This window comes from Perca flavescens, chromosome 8, assembly GCF_004354835.1.
Source record: "Perca flavescens isolate YP-PL-M2 chromosome 8, PFLA_1.0, whole genome shotgun sequence".
NCBI lineage: Eukaryota > Metazoa > Chordata > Actinopteri > Perciformes > Percidae > Perca > Perca flavescens.
In genome coordinates, this window is record NC_041338.1 from 10,920,118 (window position 1) to 10,945,279 (window position 25,162).

A 25,162-nucleotide genomic window follows, 5' to 3' on the forward strand; every position below is an offset into this window, starting at 1 on the left:
TCATTTAGGTTTTTGGTTCTCTAATTTGCATGTTGGATTCTGTGACAGAACCTTCACTATTATGATGATGTTGATGTGATAGTTGTACATTTCCGTTCTCTGTGAGCTTCAGTTTCAACTGCAGAATCTCTCTCATTTGTATCTGACTGCTCAGCTATACAAACCCTCTAAAAAGACATATTTGTTTTTTACACTCAACACACCCATTTCCTGTTTTTCTCTCGTTCCAAACTTGACTTCTCTTTAAAATGGACACCCACTTCATTTTTGAACAAGTCCGAAGAATGAGATCATCCTCTTTCTAAGAGAATGAGCAAAACCGCTACAAAGCAGAAGTGAGTTTGTGTAAATGTAAAGGTGCACTGTTTATATTTATGTTACATTGTATAATATGGCGTTTCTGTGAGCTGCTTCAAACTGTGCTGTACTCAATCTGTGTTGCAGAAAATTATGTTGAGGCAGTTTCTACTCATAAGGCAGAAGGATCAACTTCCTGATTATTTATCTGTCAGAGACATGAAGACCTGGCTGCTGACAGGAAGAAGCTTCCTGGAAGAGTGAGTCAAACTGACTATTGATGTGACCATTATGGAAAATTATATTAGAAAGATTTTACATAGTAATTACTGGAATTGTTGGGTCTTTATATATTATAGAGTGTGGTCTAGACCTGCTCTATCTGTAAAGTGTCTTGAAAAAACTCTTGTTATGATTTGATACTATAAATAAAATTGAATTGAATCGAATTCCCTTGTGCACTGTGACATCTCCACTCCATGTGTGATATCAGTGCCTTATTCAGGGCAATCATTGCCAGATCAACCTATAGAGGGCCCCAGGAAAAACATTAGCTCATGAGCACACACTTACTCCTCAACCCTCTTTGAAATGTGTACTGTATACAGACACCCAGAAACAAAACCAGCACTCTATCCCAAAATAATACAAACTGGCCCCAGGTTAAACTAATGTCTTAAAATTAGAACTTGACACAGTCAATTTGCTAGTAATGACGGACCCACCTCAGCTGATCGGTGCAAATTCCCTTACAAATTCATAATCAAATTACAGAAACCAATTGACATGCACTGAACTTGGGACATTTAAGGCCTTGAAGGGTCTGGGGCCCCAGTGCACTTACCTGCTATGAACAGTTAATAATCCAGCCTTTAAATATGTTTTCATGCAGGGGAAACCAGGACATCCAGGGGAAACCCAAACACGTCTTTCCACACAATAGGACCCCTAAAGGATTTAAAATCAGGACCTTATTGGTCATCATACCACCGACACAGCCAACAATAGCTTGAGGCTCAGCTTTGTGTAATTTGTTCAATACATTGTATAAGTTTTATTTGGATTTTTGATACATTTTTAACGAAGGCTAAAAAACACATTTCTTGGCTGACAGAAGTGACAGAAATAGCATGTGTTGGGAACAACAGATTTAACATGGTTTGCTGTAGGAAACATACTTCTGAATCTAAAACCATTTGTAAACCTGGCTGTAAAATCCTCCTAAGGAAGTACTTTAGGACTGTTCGAGCAGTGTTTCCTGTTGAACAAGAGGTTTGTTGTGGGGGCAATGTCTTTAAAAAATAAAAAGGGAGAAGATAAGACAAAAAGCTTTTACTAAAATATGACCAAGTATACTTATCAATCAGAGTGAAATAGAAATAAAAGCTTGTGTTTAATATAAGCCTGTTTCAAATAAAGATCTGGTATCCCAGTTAATGTAAATAAACAGCAAAACGAAAACCCTGTCACGCCCAGGATGCAATTTGTTGGGGGGGATGCATGAGATTTCCCCCTTTATGGTCTACATGTCCCTACCTCTGCAGAGTTATTTTTATCCCCGGTGGGGATAGAATGTATCCCCCCCTCAAAGTCATCAGTGCTACTTCACCAATAGACCATATATATCATACCTAAAATAGAAGTATTTTAAACTAAAGCGATGTAACGTGAACACATAGTGCCATAGAACGATAAAATCCAAGCAACAGTTGCTGGGTGTATTTAACCGCTAAAGAGCTCCGGGACGCTGGCTACCAGAGGCAGTTGTTTAGCCGCCAATAGGTGAATGTGAGCCAGGTACAGGCACTGCCAGATGACAGTCCTTTCAGGGGAAATGGTAGTGGAGTATAGCCAGAAAAAGTGAGCGTCATGCGGTGATGACACTTAAGTTACCAAAACAGCTAGTTAAGTTTAGGGATAAGATCGTGGTTTGGATTAAAACACTCCCAAGGAACAAACGAGCGTTTCCTGGGTGATAGTATTTTGTTTTCGCCGCATAGTCCCCTCCGCTCTCCGGCTAGAAAGCGCTGTGTTTGATGTTGACACTACATTTTATTTCATTTTGAGATTTTTTTCCATTGGATATTGAAGTTCATAAATAAGTGTTTTGGCATGGCTGGCCAAGTGGCACTACACCCTTAGTATAGTAGGGGGATTTAATTCCTGGAGGTTTTGTTTTGTTGTGCATGATCAAAAACATCCCCCCCTCTGCTTTTTTCACAAATTGCACCCTGGTCATGCCTATTCATTTTGAAAGAGCAATGACCAATAGGCAAACTCCAACACTCAATGGACCAATGGTGTACCTTCAGCACTCAGTCAGTCATGGACAGGCTTTCACATTTAGGGCTGGCCTCACTTTGCTGCAGTCCATCCCAAAAAGAAATGTAAGCCCTTATGTCTCCATAAGTACATCCGTAAATACCACAATAGTGCTTTTCTTGGTTCTCAGTCAAAACTAAAAATAAGTCTTTTATTTGCTTCATGATATATAATACACATTGGTCATAGGGCATAAATAATACAGTGCAAGTCCAGTGCTGAAGCAACTTTCTAATCTTTTATAAACTGTTGATTAACAGGTGGGCCCTTCTTTGGTGAATGCTCAGAAAATGTGGTAGTATAGCTCCTGGATGGGGTTATGTGAAACTTTCTCATGCTCTCTCCATCTCCAGTATTACTCTCCACAAACAGATCCACGTCTGTGTAAGGCAAAAAGAATAAAACAGATTTATAAAAACAAAACATTTGCAGTAATGCTTTTGCTTACTTCTATTCCCCAATATATAAATTAGAGCTGTTGTTATCCCAAGTTGTGTGATGTATGTTACAAATGGACACTTTAATTATTACATATCCTCATTTCTGGGAGTTAATCAGTGTAAATGTATACTATGTTTGCTTTCACCCATGAGGTTGGCACTGGAGGTTGTCAGCACAGGGGCAGTGGTCACGGGGGCCCTCCTCGTTCCAGGCCAGCATGTCCATCAGCAGGTTGGGGTGGCTCAGACAGGACTCCCCCTTCTCTGGTTTGGGATTACACACTGGAAACAACAGCTCTGGAAGAAGATAATAATGGAAGTCCAAAACAGACTTTACTTTTGTCACTTCATCACTGCTAATATAAATTGCTGTCACACACAAACCAAAAATATTAAAAATATAAAATATAAATTTTCACAGACATTAAGACTGGTCTCAGAGTATTTTTCCATGGATGTCCCCATTCAGTTTAGTTTTGGTCTTCTTGGAAGAGTTTAAACAGATTACAAAAAGCAGTGAGAAAGTAGCAAATGTGGAATGTATTTATATAAAACACCACAGATTATTACTTTAATCAAAATCAGACAGGTTCTACTGTATGTATACTATTTGGCCCAAGAGTGATAAATAGAAGAGTCAGTATGATGAACTGTCAATATGAGTGTGTGCATATGTTCACACTGTTTCCATGTCAATCCTTCAGTTCTGACTGGCTGTAATGGGTAGCAATGTTTCCCCCACCATTTCCATTTGATACTGGATGGCCTTTGTGTTAATTTGACCATGGGCTGTATAAATTGAGGGAGGCAATACAGTGTGTGTTTAACTTTGGTTCCACTGAAGACAGAAAGAGATGAGAAAATATGAAACCATAGCAACTTAACACCCCCTAAAGATTTCGTTTTTGCTGACCTCCGGCGGTTCAACTTCTCATCTTGCTACTCCAATGTATTGGACTGGAAGCAAAAATCTCAGAGACACGTAAAAACCTGGACAAATAAAAGCTTCTTCATGGCTAGATGTCTCTGGTGGTCAGTGAGAATATGGGCATTTTTTTAATTTAATGGGTAAATTAACTAAAATAATAACAGTAGTAGTAGTAGCTGTCGGTACACAATCCGTGCTGCCAGCACGATCCGTTCTGCGCATGCGCAAGATGGTCGCACATGCGCAGAACGGACAGGTATATATATATATATATATTCTTAAGCCATCCATCCATCTTTTCAGTTGACATTAACCAGAAACTTTATTCCTCCGTAATTCCTTCAAATGTCACACTGATCATTTGTGACATGAATTGGAGAAACAGTGGGCTTCATTGCTGAAGTCCGACAACACAGAAAAACAGCCAATTTAAATAATTTTTTGAATTTACATATGAGTTCACTTGATATTGAAAACAACGCATCTATGCACCTCACTATTAGGCTTTGGAGTGGCTGGCAGGCGGTTTGACAAACCATTTTAAATTAAAAACATGATTTTTTACCAAATCTACTCATGGACCACCAGGGGTCGCTCGTGGACCACTCTTTGAGAAATACTGCCCCTACAGCATGTATTTGAGCTCATACTATGCATATTTGAAATATGAGGGGTGTCACTGTTAAAGCTCACCTCGTTGAAAGGCACAGCAGAGGTCGGGCCTGCAGTCACTCTGATCCTGACAGATAGTTCCCTCTGTTCCTTTGGTGGCATTGACTGTACACTGCCCCCACACACACATCTGATCTGAGCAACACTCTTCATCCTTAGTACAGGGCTGAGTGGGGACACACATACAGATATGCAAACAAGTATGTAAAGCACACATAGTCTATGGCTGCATACATGGTAATGTATTTTTGTACCATCATCCATTCTATCATGGATCATTTTTTGTATTTCCAGTTAAAGGCACTATGGTTAGATTTTTTAACATTAAGATATTTTTGCCATTTAATTTATTAATGGGTAACTTATTATTTTTGTCAACCTGGACCCTATTTTCCTATGTTTTTGAGTCTCAGGGCGCTTTCACACCTATAGTTCAGTGGACTTTGTTTGGTTGATCCGCACCAGAGTTCAGATGAGCTTTTACACCAGCCCAAATGAACCAGACTGTCTGACCAAACGCTCCAGGATTCGTTTTAAATGGACCAAACGAGGTAGTTGTGAAAGCAACAAAGTGACTAATGAAAACAACATTTTTTGAAATTGGTCCAGAACGTTTGTCACCTTTGTCACTACAAATGACAAATTAAACATAGTAATTTGATCCATTGTTACAATAAAATATTGATCAGTCCAGCTTTACCTAAATGACTGACAACAAAAAACAACACTATCCCCACCATATCCGTTGGTATGCATGGGAGGCACCTGGAGTTTTCGATCTCATACAGGCAGTATTTCAGGTCACCACAGTCCTCATCCACCATGCATTCCTGGGTTGAGGGATAACAAGAGTTACTGTACATAGTCAGTAACAGAGCACAGAATTAAAATGCACACTGACAAAGTGGGTCAAAAACTACAATTGTGTTCATGCTGTCGTGGCAAATAGTCAGTTTCCTTTTGTGTCATGTGTGTCCTTTGTGTGTGTCTTGTTGTATGAAACAGAAATTACTATTTGAACTTTCTTAATTGAATCTGAAACATGTTCATGTTCATCTGATGACTATAATTTGTCACAATACCAAAAAGTATGGAAAGCCTGAAAGGAAAGGTGAAAATAAATTGGGTGTTGGCCAAAACCAAAATGTTAATCTCTTACGAGATGTTATGTCTTACATAGGAGATAGCTGTTTTGAGAGTGAGAAAGCCTTGCAGAATGAAGCACTTGGTGCACGATACAAAGGGCGTTGAAAGTTCAGCTAAATGCCGCTTCTGAAATAATCAATGGAGTCATATTGCTGTTGCTGGTGCAAAATGCGCACATCGTCTCTCTAAATGTGGACGCACTTGCCTGACAACAAATTAAGCTGCCGCTCTGCAGCTCTTCTCTGCAGACAAAAAGACCAGGAATAGGGGGGACAAGACTTTTCATCCCCACTTCCAGGTGTTATGGTAATACAGTGGTACGTCCACTGTAAGCCTGGTGTAAAACACTTTTGGCGGATGCATTAAAGGCTGTGATAATCATTGTCACATTCACGACTTTTGGTCGTATACTCCAGTTCAACAGGCACATTATTTTCACGTGTCATGTTATGCATGTCAATGACGTCATTGGACTACACGTGACTTTTGTTCGCTGTTTTTTAAAATACAAAGAAACAGCGCTGTTTATTGTGTGTAGGGGCTGGGGCTGGGGCTGTGTGAAAGTGCTCTCCATAGCACTAAAACGTAGCCTGACAATTAGTCCAGTTATTTTAAGCCAAAATGGGGTCAACCTAGAACAAATTGCAACAGAAGCAAACTCAACTGATTTTGTATCCTCAATATGTCCTGAGTAAGGAAAAAAAAGCCCAGAAGAATCCCATTAGGGGAAAGTTTCAAAAAAAGACCCAAATATAGTCTATTCATACTCTATTCATTCTTTTTCTCACGTGAATAGGGTAAACATTTTAACCTTTAGATATCACCATCACTACATTTTCTAAATCTATGTTTATTGTGTCATTTTGTATCTTGTGTACTTAATTGCTGCTATGGCAATATCAATATCTCCTGCATGGAGGTTAATAAAGTGTATTTTATCTTACAGATGGATACTTTGTCCTATGGAGTGGGGATGGCACAAGTGTGGCGAGGGATTTGTGCCAATTAAGACAACTCTACCTCCTGCTCCTGAGAAGCTGAAGGTCATAAGGTACAGCTGCCAGTCTGACTGCAGCACCCTGAAATGCAGTTGTAAAATAAAACAATATAGAATGCACCCCTGCCTGTGGACACTGCAGGGGAGTGAGCTGCACAAACTCAACACCGAGAATGAAGATGAGATTCTCTAGTGGTGCATTGTGTACGCCAAAAAATGCTTTTTAAGTTTAGTAACATTTTGAGTCCCCCCTCCCTTGCCTCACAGTGGTTTGGTCCACTGCCTGCTGTACGTTAGGATCTGCACTCAATAGGGTCCAACTGCAGCTTGCAGCAGTCGCTCACGCCACGCCCCCTGCTCACGCCACGCCCACTTTGCTCACGCCACGCCCTCCGCTCACTTCTTCTTTACAGCTGTATGCTGTAAAGCTTGTAACGTGGATGAGAGATAAAGCCATGGATGAGCTCTGTTCCCGAAACTGCAGGCTAACTGGTAGCGCTAGCTAGTAGCACGACATAATGATTAAATCTCCTTGGTTGTCTAGCTAAATACATCTATCGTTTATTTAGCTAAGCATGTAAACGATCAGGAAAAACAAAAACACAATGTTTAACGTTAGTGAATATTTTCACTGTCCCGGTCACGGTTTCTGCCACTGTTCTGGAAAAATATGGCTTTTGGTCTCGACCGAGTCAATGTGTCTTTGTTATGTGTATAATAATATTGGAGGGAAAGTGAAACACAGCTTGGACGGGGATGCTGTTGGCTTTTCACAAGTTTAGCCAGTTAGCTAACGCTACGCCGACGTTTGCTAACGTTAGTGCAGCAGCGTTAGTTAAATACCGGTATTACAACTGCCTTCGGAGCTGCGTCCACGTTGTCAACATAAGACATGTGGCTTTAGTGCTCCTTTTGTATCATACTTTTATTGAATGAAATATTAAGCTTCGCTCCTATGAAATAGGTGTTTTTGTAACATTACACACAAAGCTAACTGGCTATAGTTAGCCTGTACGTATGCTAGCGGGATTAGCTAACGTTGCGTAGCCAGCCAGCAACTTCGGCAATCGGCAGTAGTTTCGGCGAGCTAACCACGACAGTATGTCGCCCACAATCAACCTGTGCTGCTAAAAGCAGTCAATCTGCAGTGATGTTTGAAATGGAGACACATGGATGTGTTAGCTGTCATTGTTAGCTCGCCGAAACTACTGCCGAAGCTGCTGCCTGGCTATGCAACATTAGCTAATGTCTGCTAACATACGTACAGGCTAACTATAGCCAGTTACCTTTGTGTGTAACTAACAAAAACTCACCCATCTCGTAGGAGCGAAGACTAACGTTTCATTCAATAACATTATGGTTCAAAAGGAGCACTAACGCCACAGTTCTTATGTTGACAACGTGGACGGAGATATAGGAAACTCCGAAGGCAGTTGTAATATTTACCTAGCTAGCCGTCTAGGCTAACGCTCTTATGCTAACGTTAGCGAAACGTCGGCGTAGCATTAGCTAGCTGTCTAAACTTGTGAAAAGCTGAACAACATCCCCGTCCAAGTAATAAATAAACACTAGGCAAATATGTTGTTACTGGAGCTAGTAGGCTACCATCAAAACATGAGATATCTAATCAATATGTTTACAACTGTCGGGGGTTTCACAGGTGGGACTGGCAAGTTAGCCCATAGCTAGCATATAGCTAGCATGATGCTTTGTATTTTCTAAGTTTACCAGTACCTCTAAGTTTACCTTTAACACTATTTGGAGACATTTTTAACAATGATATACATATATTGAGTCTTATATGTACCTATGAATCAACAGTGGTGGTTAACCTGCAACATGGGCTTTAATACATCCATGGTCAAACTGGATCTTGTAAACTAACCCTGAAAGTCGGAAGTTGCGTGCCAGCGGGGGCGTGGCGTGAGCAGGGGGTGTGGCGTGAGCAGGGGGCGTGGCGTGAGCGACTGCTGCAAGCTGCAGTTGGAACCTTCTCTCTGCACTTGACTCAGTCACATCGGGTAGTGACAAGAATGTAGTAAGTAGGCAGTTCAAGGCTATTTTATTCACATTAAACATCAGATGAAGTTTTTCTTTTCCCAAATAAATATGATGCTAAGTAATTAATGAATTAGTCATGACAAAAAAGTTTGCTATGTTAGTGTAATATAATGTAACGTTACCTAGCTTGTTGGATAGAAATGCACCCACTACAACTAACGTTACCACGGTGATAAGCCTAAGGTTATGTATGTGAACTGATATTAGGGTTAATATTGAAGATCTACAGTTGCATTTTGCTCAATATGAAGATAAGTGGCTGATCAGTTAAATATATATCCTCTGTCCCAGACAAAACCTAATATTTATGTGGAGGATGCAAGATCATTTTATAATTATAATATGACCGCGTGGTGAACCTATGAAACTATAACTCGTATTTAGACATCTGACGTTAAAGATTTGTGTTGTTGTTGCCCAGATAAAATGACAGAGGAAAGAAAAACAGACATAAGATCTTTTTTCAGTAAGCCTACACCAAAACGCCAAGTAAGTACAATAAGTCCTCATATCAAGATAAATTGGTAACATCTTTATAAGAATGGGTGCTTATGGAAATACTAACATCACCATGTCACAGGCAAAAGAGACAGAAAGAACTGAGTAACAGGGAGACCAGGGACAGTCAGGTGGAGAGTCTCAGGTATGTGTGTTGAGCTTAGTTAATATTGTTGGAGGTGTGTGGCTGTCAGGGTTAGCAGATGAGCTTTACTAGTGGCTCACTATTTTACATTATGATCAGCTAATTTAAGTGTACAAAAGTATTGTATTTATATGGGGACACTTTTTCAAAAGAATTACAACTTCATTATGTTTTAAGGTATTTTTGAGGCTTGATTACCAATTATCTATACATGGTTTTAAAGAAGAATATTTTGATCAATTTAATCAGCATTTTCACTGAATCAAGAGAAACACTGAAAAGAAGGATAAGGTACAGTATCCATGCTACACTAATGATAGTATTAAGGCTTTCCTCTGTGTACACATGTCCTCTACAAGTATAATTGTGGCTGTATTATTTGTGTCCCCTTCAAAAATTGCTCTTCAGAAATTTTATGTTTCTTGTTCCCCACTACTATTAGATCAGATTTACGCCCATGCTTCTGCATTCTCCTTACCCTTGTCTCCTGTTCTTCCCTCAGACTCATCCCCCAGAAACAGTCCCACAGACCCAGCCCCAAACCCCATCTCTGCAATAATAATTAATAAAGGCTGGTTTAAAGTACTTCTTCCTGCTGCCTCTATGTATTAATGCTCATGGGTAGTCTAAATGCGTTCCATTCAGACCTTAACATTAAGTCTTTTACTGTTATATGTCAAGATTCAACAAGACATTTTCACCTGGCTATACCCAATGTTTAGATCTGTTGTGGTATATATGCAAATTAGCTCATACGTAATTAGATTATGCACCGTTTGCCTTGTTAACCATGTTAACAAACAATTTCAAAAAACTTGTAATACATTTTCTGTTTGTCTTGGTGTAAATAATCAACTCAGTAATTTTCATGGTGATATCTAAAGGGTAAAACTTTTACCCTATTCAAGTGAGAAAAAGATAAAGATAAAAATACACTTTATTAACCCCCATGCAGGAGATATTGATATTGCCACAACAGCAATTAAGTACACAAGATACAAAATGACACAATAAACATAGATTTAGAAAATGTAGTGATGGTGATATCTAAAGGTTAAAATGTTTACTCTATTCACATGAGAAAAAGAATGAATAGCGTATGAATATGCTATATTTGGGTATTTTTTCGAAACTTTCCCCTAATGGGATTCTTCAGGGCTTTTTATTTCCTTACTCAGGACATATTGAGGATACAAAATCAGTTGAGTTTGCTTCTGTTGCAATTTGTTCTAGGTTCTAGGTTTTGGCTTAAAATGACTGGACTAATTGTCAGGCTTCGATTTAGTGCTATGGAGAGCACCTTCCCACACAGCCCCAGCCACTACACACAATAAACAGCACTGTTCATCAGTTGAGTTTGCTTCTGTTGCAATTTGTTCTACCTTTTTTCATAAAATGACTGGACTTATGGGGACACAGCGGACTGCAGCTCCAGATAATGTAATTCACATTTTCCTCATTAATGATGTACTGTATTACAAACTCCCCTACCCAGCAACTCATCCTCTAATAATCAGAATGTTAATTTTTATGGCCTGACCCAATCCGGCGCATGTGTGTGTCTTGGTCCTGACTATGTCTGGTGTATTTGGTCTTCTGCATGACTTTGCAAATATGAGCTACTTTAGGAGAGCTGCAGTGATGATTGTGTAAACCCCGCCTGTTGGCTGGGCTAATGCTAGTTTTATGGTGGTGTCGTAATGGTAATTTTAGTGCAAAAAAACATGAATCAGTCTCTCCTTCACATTCACTCGCTCGCCTGAAAGTTTATCTCGTACATAGGAGATAACATCTCCTACCTAGGAGATAAATTGAGGTTATGGCACTTTTTTTTTTACCTTGCCTTTCAGGGCTTCCGTAAAGAAGAACTCAACTAGACATCATTATTGTTTATGGTTTACATTTTACTGTATCACAGTAGCAGTTGTCCCCTGCACCCCCATTTAATGAGTTCCTAGTGGTTGATGGTTTCTGAAGTTGTTTTTCTGCCAGCCACGGTCCATCTCCATTGAAACTGGCTGATGGACATTAGTGACATCTGAATTTTACAGAAGGGCTTAATCTCTAAAAGACAGTTTTTACACATTCTCTCTTCTTTCCTAGGTTGTTGATAAAACATTTCTTGGTCAATCGTAATTTGCACAGACTGATGTGAGACTGGTCTTGTGACTGCATTCTATTATGGCTATTAGGGGTAAAGAAATTAGTGTTTTCACCTCTTCTATAATGTGACCTCTACCTGTGTGACTCCCAGTATGACTGTAAAACAACCCTGCTTGAGACTTAATCAAAATGTTTAGATCACTGAAACGTTTCCTGCTGTCAAATTCTACTATAGAGAAGTTGAAAATATGTATGTATGTGATGTTAAAATCATATTAGTTTGATTATCTGCAGGAACAAGAAATACAGTATGCAACTAAATGGATAACAACATGCACAATACACTGCATATTCCTTATTTAAAGAATGTAATGGTTGGCAGTTTTTTTCTCCTGTAGCATACATCTTTAGTTAGGCTTTTCTTGGAATGAGATTTAGTTCAACTCTTTTCCAGTGGTCAGAGGAAACAGTGTCTGCCAAAAAAAGCGCTGGCCTGCCATGAACTCGCCCCTTTTTTCAGTCTTTATCTTTGTGTGTGCCTCTGGGAAGTCAGCATGGAAACAGAGCCAAGTCCCTGCATGCGCTATTGGGGCTGACTGGACTGTGTCAAAGTCAGAGAAAAGAGCTAGGGCTCAACAGCAGAAACTGTTTGTTTCTATTCATCTATTATCATTATTCATCTTTGCATATGCATTTGCATATGCATACTCACTGTATAACTGTGCCTCTGGTGATTCCCAACCCTAATATATATACATATAGGGTATATATATATATATATATATATATATATATATATATATATATATATATATATATATATAGGGACTACAGGCGGAAAATAGCACTTGTGCTACAACCCGGTACAATGCATCTCTCCTTGTTCTTATACAAGGTTAATGTTAACTTGTGCATTGATTGTCCCTGTTTAAATTAAATCTATTACACTATTATATTGTATTTGTATTATATCGTATTATACAATACGGACCACACAATACCCTGCAATTATCTTAATAAATGCCAGATGACTGCAGCTGTTACTAGTCTCACAGGCCCACTAGCACTTATTATAAATATGTTAAAGAAAGGACTGTGGTCCCTTCTATAATATATTTTTACATAGTACTTTGCAGCAAAAGGAAAAAGAACGCTAACATAGTCTACTCACTAAGCAATAGACCCCATTTAAGAATCTAAGCCTGTGTTATTTCCTGTGAAATCAGCTGGCCAAACCAAGCCCTCAATTAACTGTAAAATCGACAAAGCCTAAACCACATTCTAGTTTTTATCATTATAGTTTTAGTCAGTATTATTATGTAGATAGACAGTACCGACTTTCAATCTAAGCATTTTCCAGTTCACATCAAGATATCCAGCCCTTCTGATGGACTTAAATAAACTAACACTTACCTCATTACTTAACAATTTGTTAGTTATTGGTTAAGTAATGTTAAAATTCTGTTTATGGTTAACTAATGAGGCAGCCCTCTGGTCATATCTCTCTCAGGGACATAGTATTCCCAAAGCAAAGCTTAGGGGGGGAAATCAAAACACAATTAAATGTATTTCTACAGACTTCTGTGTCACTCCTATCTCCTAAATCTACATCCGGGTATAAATAAAGTAACTTGAACTTGAACTTGAACTTGAACTCCACTCTGCTCTCTTCTTCGCTTCTTAGCTAAGCTAGCCTACAACAGGGAGAGACCAGGACGAGCGTTCCATGTTGTGGAGTGTCGCCGACTGGGGGTTCTGGAGAGGCTTATGGCCGCCTGACGCAGGACGAGCGTTCCCGAGGTTTGCTGAGGAGGAAGCGGAAGGTAGAGACAACAGACCGGTGCGGCTGCAACTGGAACAATGGACTGTGATGTGGTAACCAAGCTAAGATCCCTCACCTTTGTTTTTAATATAGATATTTAATTTGAGAAATTTAATCTTTTTTTAAGGCTTTAGAATCATTTAAAGTGTTAAAATAAATGCTGTGTGTCATTTGTTCCTTTGGGTCACACTGCTCTCCCTTGTAGAAAAGAACCAGTGCCTTTTTAAAGTAAATTATTTTATGTATTTTTAATTTACTAGTCTCTATAAGAACTGCGTGGTGTTGTCGAGAAACACTCAGTTTTTTATAAAAATACCGTAACCCCATAGGGTGGACTTAGAACGCCCTCTGACACAAGATGAAATTCAGGCCGCTATTTCTAGCTTGCGGAATTCTATAAAATGTTTTCCCGGGAACTTACACCTCTACTGCAAAACATGTGTTTAGAATCCCTAGAAAATGGCCATCTGCCACATATATTACGCCAAAAATCTATTTGCCTTATACCCAAAAAAGAAAAGGACCCCATGCTGTGTGGATCTTATCGACCAGTTTCCCTCCTTAATGTAGATTATAAAATTATCGCCAAGGGTCTTGCTAGGTGTCTTGAGAGGATCCTCCCCTCTCTCATATCACCGGATCAAACTGGATTCATTTGGGGTAGACACTCCTCCTCTCACACCTGGAGGCTCTTTGATATAATTTTTACTAGGGAAACTGTGGAGGCACCTGAACTGGTCTTGTTACTAGATGCAGAGAAGGCATTTGATAGGGTGGAGTGGGTTTTTCTTTTTGAAACATTAAAAAATTTCAGATTCGGCTCAAACTTTATATCCTGGGTAAAATTATTATACTCTAACCCTCTGGCCTCAGTACGCACCAACGATGTATCGTCTGAATATTTCCCTCTTCAAAGAGGAACCAGACAAGGATGCCCTCTCTCACCCCTGCTTTTTGATATTTTCCTTGAACCTTTGGCCATGGCATTTCGGAGCTGTATGACTTTTAAGGGTATCATTAGAGAGGGGCTATCTCACAAAATTTCAGTTTACGCTGATGATATTCTGCTTTTCATAACAGACCCAGACATATCTGTACCAGCCATTCTCAACATTCTGGAACAGTTTGGAAAACTCTCTGGCTATAAACTATGAACAACAATGCAGCTCTTAAAAAGCCAACACCAAATTTACCTTTCAAGACTGTGTCCTCAAAATTTAAATTTCTGGGTATTACAATCACACGCTAATATAACCAATTATTTAAAAGCAACTTCTGCCCCTTGATTGAGAAATGCAAGCAAGACATGGAGAGGTGGAGGACTACCCCTCTGTCTATGGTGGGGTGTATTAACCTAGTCAAAATGAACATTGTTCCCCGCTTTCTCTATTATTTCCAAAATATTCCATTTTTTATCTCCTTGAACAAATTGAAAGGGCTGGACAAAGCCATATCTAAATTAATTTGGGCTGGTAAACATCCCAGGATCAAGAAGCCTTATCTACCAAGAACAAAAAAGGAGGTGGGGGGGTGGCCTTACCGAATCTTCTACATTACTATTGGGCATGCATGCAATATACAGAAAATCCTAGGATGGAGGGCACACAGTCAGGGAGATAGGGCACCAAGATGTGTTAGGATGGAAAACAATTTCACTCCAGCCTACTCCCTTGCCACTGCACACACGAAGTCTGCTACAAAGATGAAGATTAACAATCCAGTTGTAATTCATTCTCTCAGGATTTGGACTCAATTTAGAAACATTTTAACTTACACGGCATCTCATTCAGGGCACCACTACTGCATAATCACTTGTTTACACCCTCAAAGCTCGACCTAGCTTTCAGAGCTTGGCATTCAAATGGCATCTGCTACATACAAGACCTTTACATATATGGGGTATTTGCCTCTTTCAGTCAGCTCTCAGAAAAAAAATTCTTAAGGCCTCTGACTATTTCAGCTATCTTCAGATAAGACATTTTGTTCAACATAATTATCAAGCTTTTCCCCATTTGGCAACCCCAACACCACTGGATGAATTACTGGCCATAGCAATGCCACATAGAGGCGCCATCTCCCTCATTTACACCTTCATAAGCGGCATAAACCCACAGACAGTAGCTAACATAAGAGAATTTGGGAGGAGGACCTGGGCTCCAGCTTCTCAGATAATGAATGGAGCAAAATTCTGAAACTGGTGCACGTTTCTTCACCAAGCTCCAGACATGGCTTGCTACAATTTAAAATTGTTCACAGATTGCATTTCTCCAGGGTGAAACTGGCAAAACTGTTCCCCTCTCTAGATCCGTTATGCAAAAAATGTCAAAGTGCTCCAGCTAGCTTAATACACATGTACCGGGCCTGCCCTCGCTTACAAACATTCTGGGAGGCGGTATTTACATCACGGACGCTTTAGGCATTGCTATTGAAATCCATCCAGTCACGGCCCTATTTGGGGCCAAGCCTGTTGACTCCCACTCCCGGTGGTCAGGAAAATCACAGTGGTGACATTTACAACTTTACTAGCCCGACGTCTTATCTTGCTGAATTGGAAAGGCCCAAAATCTCCATCCCACACCAGGTGGCTTAAAGACGTCATGTATTATTTAAAGTTAGAAAAGATTAAATACTCACTCAGAGGAAACGTGAGAGAATTCTAATCTACCTGGGGATCTTTCATGGACTATTTTGATGAGGTTTCTGCACTTGCCTGTATTTAATTATCTATTTTGTTTTATTTTTTTATATTTTTTTGATTTAACTTTTCACTTTTTCTTCTTTCTCTTCTTATGCTTCTTTATATAGCATTTTGTCTGTATGTAGGATATGCCCTACCTTGTATGTGTGTACCTTTGTGGGTGGCAAAATGTATGCTCACTTTACTCCAAATGTATACTTGTACGGATAGGTTATGAGGATGCATGGGGATTGGGGAGGGTGGGGAGTGGGTAGAAGACGTTTGTGTAGGTAATGTATATTGTGCTGTATATTTGTGTATTTATGTACACAGCAGCACTGTTGCACTATGTACAATTGTATAGAAAACGTGTGAAAATAAAATTTACAAAAATTACCGTAACCCCACTCCTCGCCACATTTACACTGTAGACAGTTATGAAAAGGCTACCTTTCTCCCTTTTCACTAGGCCCTAATCCCAAAATGAATACTGTTTTGTGTCTGCTTAATTCTTAACATAACTAATGTTGTAGGTTATTGTTTTAGTGTATGTTACTTTATTATTTGACATAGGCCTGTTCGGCAGGTTTTATGACATTTTTATAATATTTGGGGTGCCTATTGTAGTGGGTGCACATATACGTATAAATCGTATTGTCGGCAGTAACTGGTCTATCCAATTGGAATAATGTTTTGAGAAACTTAAGTGTTACTGTTGCTCGCTCAGGATAGCTCACCCTATAATCACCTGTGCAGGTGGTAGGTTCTAATTAGGGGAGGCTGAGTTAAAAAAGGGCTTCAGTAGAAGAAGGCTTGAGGAATCTTGGCAGCTTGCTGTGAGGTGGCAGTTTTGTTTGTTTGTTTTTATTTTGCCTCAGTTTAATATTGTTTTGTATTTTGGCTTGGTTTGAGTATGTTTTGGTGTTTTTGTTAATAAAGCCACAAATTGAGCACTTGAAAGCCGCCTCTCCAGTCATCATTAGTGACAACAGTACTCTTAAATGCAGTTGGGGTTGTTACTGGATCGTAAGAGCCGTGACCACCCATGCGCTGAGAAACGAGCTGAAAAAAACTTTTTATTCCTCACAATTCCATCCAACTTTCACTGCATTTTTCCTCTTCACCGACAATGCAGAGGAACATCTGCACCAAACGCAGACTGCAGTGTTTCTAGCTCCACCTTTTTAGTATTGAATTTGGTACCTCAACAGAGGGGTAATGGGGAAAATAAATCTTACTTAGCCATACCAACAAAGTTGTGTGTGCTGGATGGGTCAACAAACAGGACTTTCACCCAGGAGACAAGGGTTGGAGTCCAGTTTGATAGTGTTGACAAACTGACGGAAGAGCCGGTTAATTAACCCGAGTCGTGTCACTGAACCGGGAGAATAGAGTGCCATACGTCAATGAACCGACTCACTCCTGTTTTTTTTACCTAATTCGTGCCGGCAGCGCTTTGCTCAAACTGAGTGCGATCGGTGTATGCTCCATTGTGTGTAGCTGGTCATCCTCTGCTACTGTGTGTGTAATCTAGCTCATTAGCGCCTCCACTGGAGTGGTGGTAGAATCAATCAAGAAATGGGCTTCCTCAAGCAGCATGACTGGACCGAAAGAGTTATTGAAGAGTTGTAGAAGAACGCTTGTGGTGAGAGCTACTCTGTAGCTGTCCGAGGAGACCGTGCATCAGGCTATTGAACGAGACCGAATGTAACCGTGCAACAGAGTCTAACGTAATAAAGTGGTGTCTTGGTTCTCGGCAAGTTTGAGTTATTAACCAAGCCTTGTTTCTGGTGCATCTTAGATGATTGTGTTCATGGCAATTCACACATTATCGATGGGAAAGTACATCACATACAAATACACGTCATGTTATCTTGGTAGTTATGCTAAGTTAAATGTTAGAGAAGTGAATGTTGCAGGCTGCATGGTAGGTAGGCTGTCACAAGGAGACCGTGCACCAGGCTACTGAACGAGACCGTAACCGTGCCTAATGAGCCATGAGTCTACATAATCAAACGGGTGTCTAGTTTCTCGGCAAGTTTGAGTTATCAACCGATCCCAGAAGCCTTTATATCTCGTGCATCTTAGAATTGTGTTCATGGAAATTCATAGGCTACATTACCAAGGGGAAAGTAATATATCACATACAAATACATGTAATGTTATCTTAGTAGTTATGTTAAGTTAAATGTTAGAAGTGAATGTTGCTACATGATAGGGAGGCTGTCACAAGGAGACCACGCACAGGGTTAAGAGCTCCACTTTTGAGCGAAATTGAAAATTTGTGTGTCAAACGCTTCATTTTCTGTATTCTGGTGATTTATTTTTTGCAGCAATTTATGGTGCAAATGTCTTTATTTATGTAAAGGAAGTTATAATAGGTTTTTGTTGGGGGGGTTGCACTGGCCAGTTTTGATTATTGGGGGGGTTGTAGCCCGCCATCCCCCCTGTAAATTTCACCTATGGCTATAGGAACGGATGTTTTAGTGGTAGTGATAGTCAGCAAAGTAGTCTTTTCATCTTAAAAATCACAGAAAAAAACATTTACTCTGTATTTTCTACGAAGTGCTGAGTCAACCAACTTCACTATGACTTCCTTGAGTGTTTTTCAAGTGTTATTCAATGTAGAGGGTCAAATTTCTATACAGTTAGTCATTTTAGAAGTGCAGACCTTATCCTACTTGGCAGGCAGGCTTACTTGCCTCCCTGACATTTTTTCCAGCAGCAAGCTCTATTAACATAACCACTTTCTGTACAGCTGCCAGGAAAGTAAAAGACTCAAACCACTGTTGTAAAGTAAAATGGCAAAACAGGCAGCAAGCAGTAATAATGACCTCAATCCAAGCCAGCCTCCTGTTGGCTAAAAATGTTTAAAGTATATGTTAGGTCTGTTTGCAGGATGATCTCATTCTTTATAAAAAACGGGTTGAGACAATACAGCCACAGTTTCAGAAAGTACTCCACCTCTCTGTCTCTTCTTACAGAGATCATGAATATTTTCAAAACTGAGGGAAAATTTTTATGTGAACACATTTAAATGAAGTGCTCTGAATAAGTCGACAATTTAATGTTGTATTATCACTACTAAAAGAGAAACATTTGGTCTCAAATTGGGGCAGTTGGATTTCGTCTCTGCCTGAAAACCAAACACACATTTCTGGAATCCTGAGTCAGCAGGCTATTGGCTGGACAAGCAGACCTAACACGCTACACTGCTATATGCTCAGAAAGCCCACTCACATGAAAGTTTCATCTTGATCAGCTCATTTTGTATAGTTCTAATCATGTCAGCATCTGGATGGAATGAAACCAAATCATTAGGAAACTTAGCCTGAGAATGCATTAGGTCCATAATTCTCTAATTATTCACATAGACCAGACGGGATAGGAAAAAGACTCACGTGTTCCACAATGTTGGAAAAGCCAGACATCTCCATATGGATGTGTGAAAGATGAATCTCTCCTGTTTTATTATTAGTCTCCTATAAATGGCAAAAGGGGTGATATTCTGTATCAGACCTCTAACAGAATATCAATTATGGTATTCATTTATTCATGTGAAAAGGGAAACATACTCTTATCTCTACAATAACTTAACCCTTGTGGTGTCTTCCCGTTGACCATAAACGTGTTGTCCTACTGGGTCAAAATGAACTTTTTTTGGCGCTTCTCTTTTTTTTAGATGCGTTTGACACGTTTTTTAAATTTTTTTCGGAATAGTTAAGATCAGAGGATGTTGAGTGAATCCCAGACTGGTTTATGTCAAAGTTTAGTCAGTATACTGTATTAAAACCATTTAAATCTTTTTTTAAATGCTATGAAATAGAATAAAAACCAAAATTCAATGGAAGTAATCATTCATTTTACCTGCGAAGAACATATTGGTTTCATACAACGTACATGCAACAATCCAACCAAGTTATTTTTGGGCAATTTGGTTGTAAGAAGCCCATATTCTGAAATTTAAAAAAAAAACTTTTAAGGACAACACAAGGGTTACATAACACTCAGTCTATGTGTGACATTGCCTCCAAGAGATGAAAGGGTTTTGCTAAAAGTGACATATCATGTTGTCAAAAGTTAACCCCGTACCTTTTTAGCTTTAACTAGGACCTGAGCCGCTCTGTCTTCATCCTTTACCATCTTTTTTGTCCCATTGTTGTAGTTGGTACGCAGATCCAGTGACGTTAAAGATGATTTAGCACTCTCAGTAGTTATCTGTTGGATTGAATGTTAGGATAAAAGTGTAATCCATTCATAAATTAAAAATTGAATAAACCACATGGCATTTCCATTATGTCCATACATTATTGTATATTTCCATGAGGGAGAGTTTGAATCCTCAAGGTGGATAACTGTGGAGAGTTTGTTGATGTACAGCATGCACTGATATTAATCTCCATTTCTTGGATGACATGGAAGGAAACTTCCCAGTAGTTCACAAATGATCAAAACCAGACAGCGACTACTGAAGCATCAGCAGACTTATTAGACCTGTTGAAATCCAATTCCAGTGGGAAAACAGACTTTACTGCTGCCTTCCAGGAGTCCCAGCTGGTACCAAAATGAAATTTGGTGTGTTACGTTCTCAGTTACACATGGGGTTAAGGTTTTTTCTGAATTACCTTTTTTTATTGAATTGACTGGACAAAACCTTTTGAGTAACTATTATGATGAGGACTATTAATAGTATAAGGTCAAGGGCGGCCTCTGTAGCCCTTTGATGCATGTCAATCTCTCTCTTTCCCTCCCCCTTTCCTGGCTATCCATTGTCACTATCGAATAAAGGGAAAAGCCCCAAAAAATAAAATAGTATAAGGTCAGACATAAAGCAGACATGGAAACTATGTCTAGTGTTGCAACACCTATCTCAGCCTGGTAATCTAAATTTAAATGACATGAGGTGACTGACACCGATTGTTTCCATTGCTATGATAAATTAGTCTAGATGTATGAATTACTAGATTGAGAAATACGTTTGTCAGAGCTCTCTTTAACTCTCTCCACTGAAATATAGACTACAACTCTGCCTTTGTATGAATGAATAAAATATGACGCAAACCTGGTCCACAGTCTCCTCCAGTATGTGCTGGGTGTCCTCCATCAACTCCTCCAACTCGCGGAACATGTCGTTCAGACTGACCGGGCCCCGCTCCAGGGTGTCCCGCTGGATCACTTTCCCGCTCCGTGCTGCGCCGTCGGTCGGACACAAGCACAAACTCAAAGATACCAACAGCAGCATGATACCGGACATCTTTCCTTCTCTCTCTTTGTCTGCTTGTTTACTGAGCAGCAGAGCAGTGTGACTCATGGAGAAGCACAGCCTCACACAGCTGGATCCGTTTTATTTGGAAAGTCTGAGGAGTGGTGGTGGTGGGCTTATAAACTGGAACGAATCAGATTTAATGATGTGGAAAAGGTTCAAATTGCATTTTGTAGAGTACATGTCAAAATCAAATGGTGAGCTTTTAGACTTGCACTGTAGAAATTGTTTAACCTTAAAACAGATCTAAAGCTGCCAGATGTGATCTGCAAAGGAATGTTCACCCCACAAACTAAATTCAATCATCATACACTACACATAGGCACACACAGTGAGCTTATTACATTATATTACAACCTTATTGCAATTTTATAGCTTTTGCAAAGAAAAGAAAGACTGAGGGAGTTAAAAGGCATGAAAAGTGAAGCCATGGTTGCCATCTTTCTGTTGGATTTGTATGTTTTTGTTTTGGTTGTTTTTTTGTGGAGGTGGGGGGGAATTGTCAGCAAATGTCTAGCCGACGTAGCTATTTATGTTGCGTTAGTCATATTAGCCCAATGCTAACATTAGCTTTCCTGTCGTTCTAGGCTAGTACGCTACATAAGCTAACGACCAACACAATACTATTTATATAAAGTTATATGGTCGCCGGGGTCTGAACATATTGGCTTTTCACAAATGTGCTGATTTGCAGGATCTGCGTTTTTCTGATGATCCTTTGGGACAATAAGAACCATCAATCTAAGTCCACTAGAAGTGCTTGCAACTGACTGAGATTATTTTAATAAGTGTACGACCACATTATGTGAAGATGGTGACGTCTTGTTCTGAAATCTTGAAGATGATTTGTTGCCAGAAGACAGTGATGTGGTACGCAAGTGAGTGCCGGGGAGAGTTTGTTGTGTTGGAGTACAGAAAGCATAGCACATTTACGATTACGCTAACAAAATGTCGAGCTAAAAGTCTTGGCGAAAGGACACCACAGCTCCTGAAATCCCATCCTGTACATTGGCCAGCAGGATGCCTAGTAGAGAAGTTGCAGTTGGTGTTCTTATGTATACATCTTTGCATCTGGAAAATCATTAGTGTTGTATCATGGGTTATTTGAGTGTTTCGGGTCTTGCAGCAGACACCCTCGCCCAGGCAAACCAGCTGGGATTGATCAAGTTCCTGCTTGAGTCCAGGTAGCCTCACAAGGTGCGTACACACACACACACACACACACACACACACACACACACACACACACACACACAAATAGAAATAGAATAGAAATAAGAAAGGAAGTCAGGTTTAGCCAGGCTTATCACAATAAAAGCCCTCAGGAGAAAAACGTGCTCTGGTTTATTGGCATTTCTTTAAATGTGTCTTATCATGGAAAAAAATAAAAACACCCAGCAGTCACCTTAAGTTAACAGGAAACTTAGGATGGACCTAGTTTGTCCAAAATAAAAGTGCCTATACTTCAACTCTTATCAGTCCTTTGACCCCGCAGCTGCACAGAGGTTTTTTTTTTCTTCTTCTTTTACTCAACCTTTGTGTGTTTTATTTACAGGTAATTCATATCCAACGCCGTCCAAACTGCTCCAAATGTTAAGCGCGGTAGTGACTCAGGCTCAGAGATGGACACACGGACAGAGAGGGTGAATTACGAGGTTTATTTTTTAGCGCGTTAGGCGGAGAGAAACAGTTCAGGGTGGAGCACCTTCAGACCGGGGTAGGAGCTGAGTGGGGGTGGAGAGCCAGTTGCACTGAGAGCCGGATGACGAGGATAAACTGATGAGCAGGTTGCGGCGTGGGAGTGGCAGGCAGGCAGGCAGCAGGTACAGACGGGATCTGATCGAAGGAGAGACAAGTTACAACGTGGCAGAAACAACCATAACGCTGAGAGTGTAAGAACAGAATCTTAGATCGCAGTACGGAGCCAAGTTACCACAGGTGGTGTAGGAACGAACTGGCGCTGGAGAGGTGACCAGCCCGGGTAGATAACTGCTGGTTGATTGATGACAATGAGCTGCAGGTAACAGAGCAGAGAGAGAATGGCCACGCCCCCTGACCTAGATCCTCTGAATGGGCTGTACGGAAGGAGGAGACAGACACAGACAACTTACACAGGGAAAAAGGGAAGAGGAAACAAGCGGGGACAGGGAAAACAGTGCCGGCCCATAACACCAAATCCCAAACGGCAAGTTCATTGGGTACCCAGCAATACACTCGCCAAGTGTGAAGTAGGACGGTTTGAGTTAATTAATACAAGACACACACACACACACACACGGGGCATGTTCAATCTCAAAACGGTGTGCACCGTATTGCTACAGTTTCCGTGTTGCACGACATGTTTCCTCGGAACGGTGTGCAACGGTCTTTTCACCTGAATTATTTTTTTGGGTCGTGCTATTGGGTTTCTTGCCTGCCATTGTCTAAAACCTGAGAAAGTGATTTGAGAGTCACAGTCAGGTAAATTAATCAGCTGCTTTAAAAACACAATAATACATTAAAGGAATGTTTGTTGTGTAATTATTAGCTGTGTGTGAGAAGTGTTGCATTGGGACAGTCTGTAGCTTATAAAGCAGCCACAGATCTATCCCACTGCAATGTATGTCTGATGTAGTAAAAATCAAACATGACATTTAAATTCTAAATCATTGACACTGTAAGATAATTTGCCAATATCTTTGTTGGTCTGCAACAGTGGTTGTTCCAGTGATTTTTGACTGGTGGCCAGGGGTAATGTGAATGATTTTTTATATCCTTTATTATATATTATATGCTTTATTTCAACCATAATGCCTATATGCTTCTAACTGGTCTAATTTGATAGGCAAGAAGCTGAGGAATATAAATCCATTGTAACTTAACCTACAGTACAGGCCAAAAGTTTGGACACACCTTCTCATTCAATGTGTTTCTTTATTTTCATGACTATTTACATTGTAGATTCTCACTGAAGGCATCAAAACTATAAAACAAAAAAACACATTGAAAAAAAAAAGTGTGAAATAACTGAAAACATGTCTTATATTTTAGATTCCTCAAAGTAGCCACCCTTTGCTTTTTTTGATAACTCTGCAAACCCTTGGTGTTCTCTCAATGAGCTTCATGAGGTAGTCACTTGAAATGGTTTTCACTTCACAGGTGTGCTTTGTCAGGGTTAATTAGTGGAATTTGTTCCCTTATTAATAAAAAAAAAACCAAAAGGTGGCTACTTAGAAGAATCTAAAATATAAGACATGATTTCAGTTATTTTACACTTTTTTTGTTAAGTATATAATTCCATATGTGTTCATTCCTAGTTTTGATGCCTTCAGTAAGAATCTACAATGTAAATAGTCATGAAAATAAAAAGGAAACGCATTGAATGAGAAGGTGTGTCCAAACTTTTGGCCTGTAGTGTATTTATATTACCATTTCAGAATAAATGGAGTTGAAATGAAGGAAAAATTAAGGTTTTTATCCATGCCTAGTATAAAATCCTAATTTCAAAGGCAATATCTCCATTATAACCAATATCTAGTAGACGATAATGCAACTGAATGTCTTCCCTATTGCTTTACTACAAGTTCACTGTACATTTGATGAAAATACACTAAAATATAACTTTATTTATGATACAATTTATAAAGATATACTCCATGTTATGGCCATGTTTACTGTTTACATGTTGAGTGTTTAATGGGAGTTTAACTAAAAAAAATTTAGCCATGTTGCAAATGACATAAATCAAAAAACATTTAAATAGTAATAAACACAATTGCTATGGATAAATATCAATATATGACTGAAGAGCT

The 25,162-nt window shown here is 39.6% G+C and overlaps 1 protein-coding gene and 3 long non-coding RNA genes across 4 annotated transcripts; 2 read left to right on the top strand and 2 right to left on the bottom strand.

Annotated features, from left to right (window-relative positions):
• Positions 1-110: 110 nt before the first annotated feature.
• Positions 111-13,635, top strand: LOC114560411 (uncharacterized). Its single transcript, XR_003693180.1, has 4 exons — positions 111-335; positions 445-557; positions 6,752-6,856; positions 13,294-13,635. It is a non-coding gene; the product is annotated as an uncharacterized LOC114560411 (long non-coding RNA).
• Positions 2,743-21,468, bottom strand: dkk3b (dickkopf WNT signaling pathway inhibitor 3b). The gene is made up of 7 exons (XM_028585767.1): positions 21,171-21,468; positions 20,201-20,326; positions 19,510-19,590; positions 5,397-5,489; positions 4,681-4,825; positions 3,206-3,356; positions 2,743-2,999 (listed from the first exon to the last, which is right to left on the bottom strand). The coding sequence occupies exons 1-7, from the start codon at positions 21,417-21,419 to the stop codon at positions 2,975-2,977; spliced, it is 870 nt and encodes a 289-aa protein (XP_028441568.1). The 5' UTR covers positions 21,420-21,468; the 3' UTR covers positions 2,743-2,974.
• On the top strand, positions 8,596-9,531 carry LOC114560412 (uncharacterized). Its single transcript, XR_003693181.1, has 3 exons — positions 8,596-8,840; positions 9,285-9,352; positions 9,444-9,531. It is a non-coding gene; the product is annotated as an uncharacterized LOC114560412 (long non-coding RNA).
• A 1,542-nt stretch (positions 21,469-23,010) lies between the features above and the next one.
• LOC114560614 (uncharacterized) lies at positions 23,011-23,536 on the bottom strand. The gene is made up of 2 exons (XR_003693206.1): positions 23,305-23,536; positions 23,011-23,207 (listed from the first exon to the last, which is right to left on the bottom strand). It is a non-coding gene; the product is annotated as an uncharacterized LOC114560614 (long non-coding RNA).
• Positions 23,537-25,162: the final 1,626 nt, after the last annotated feature.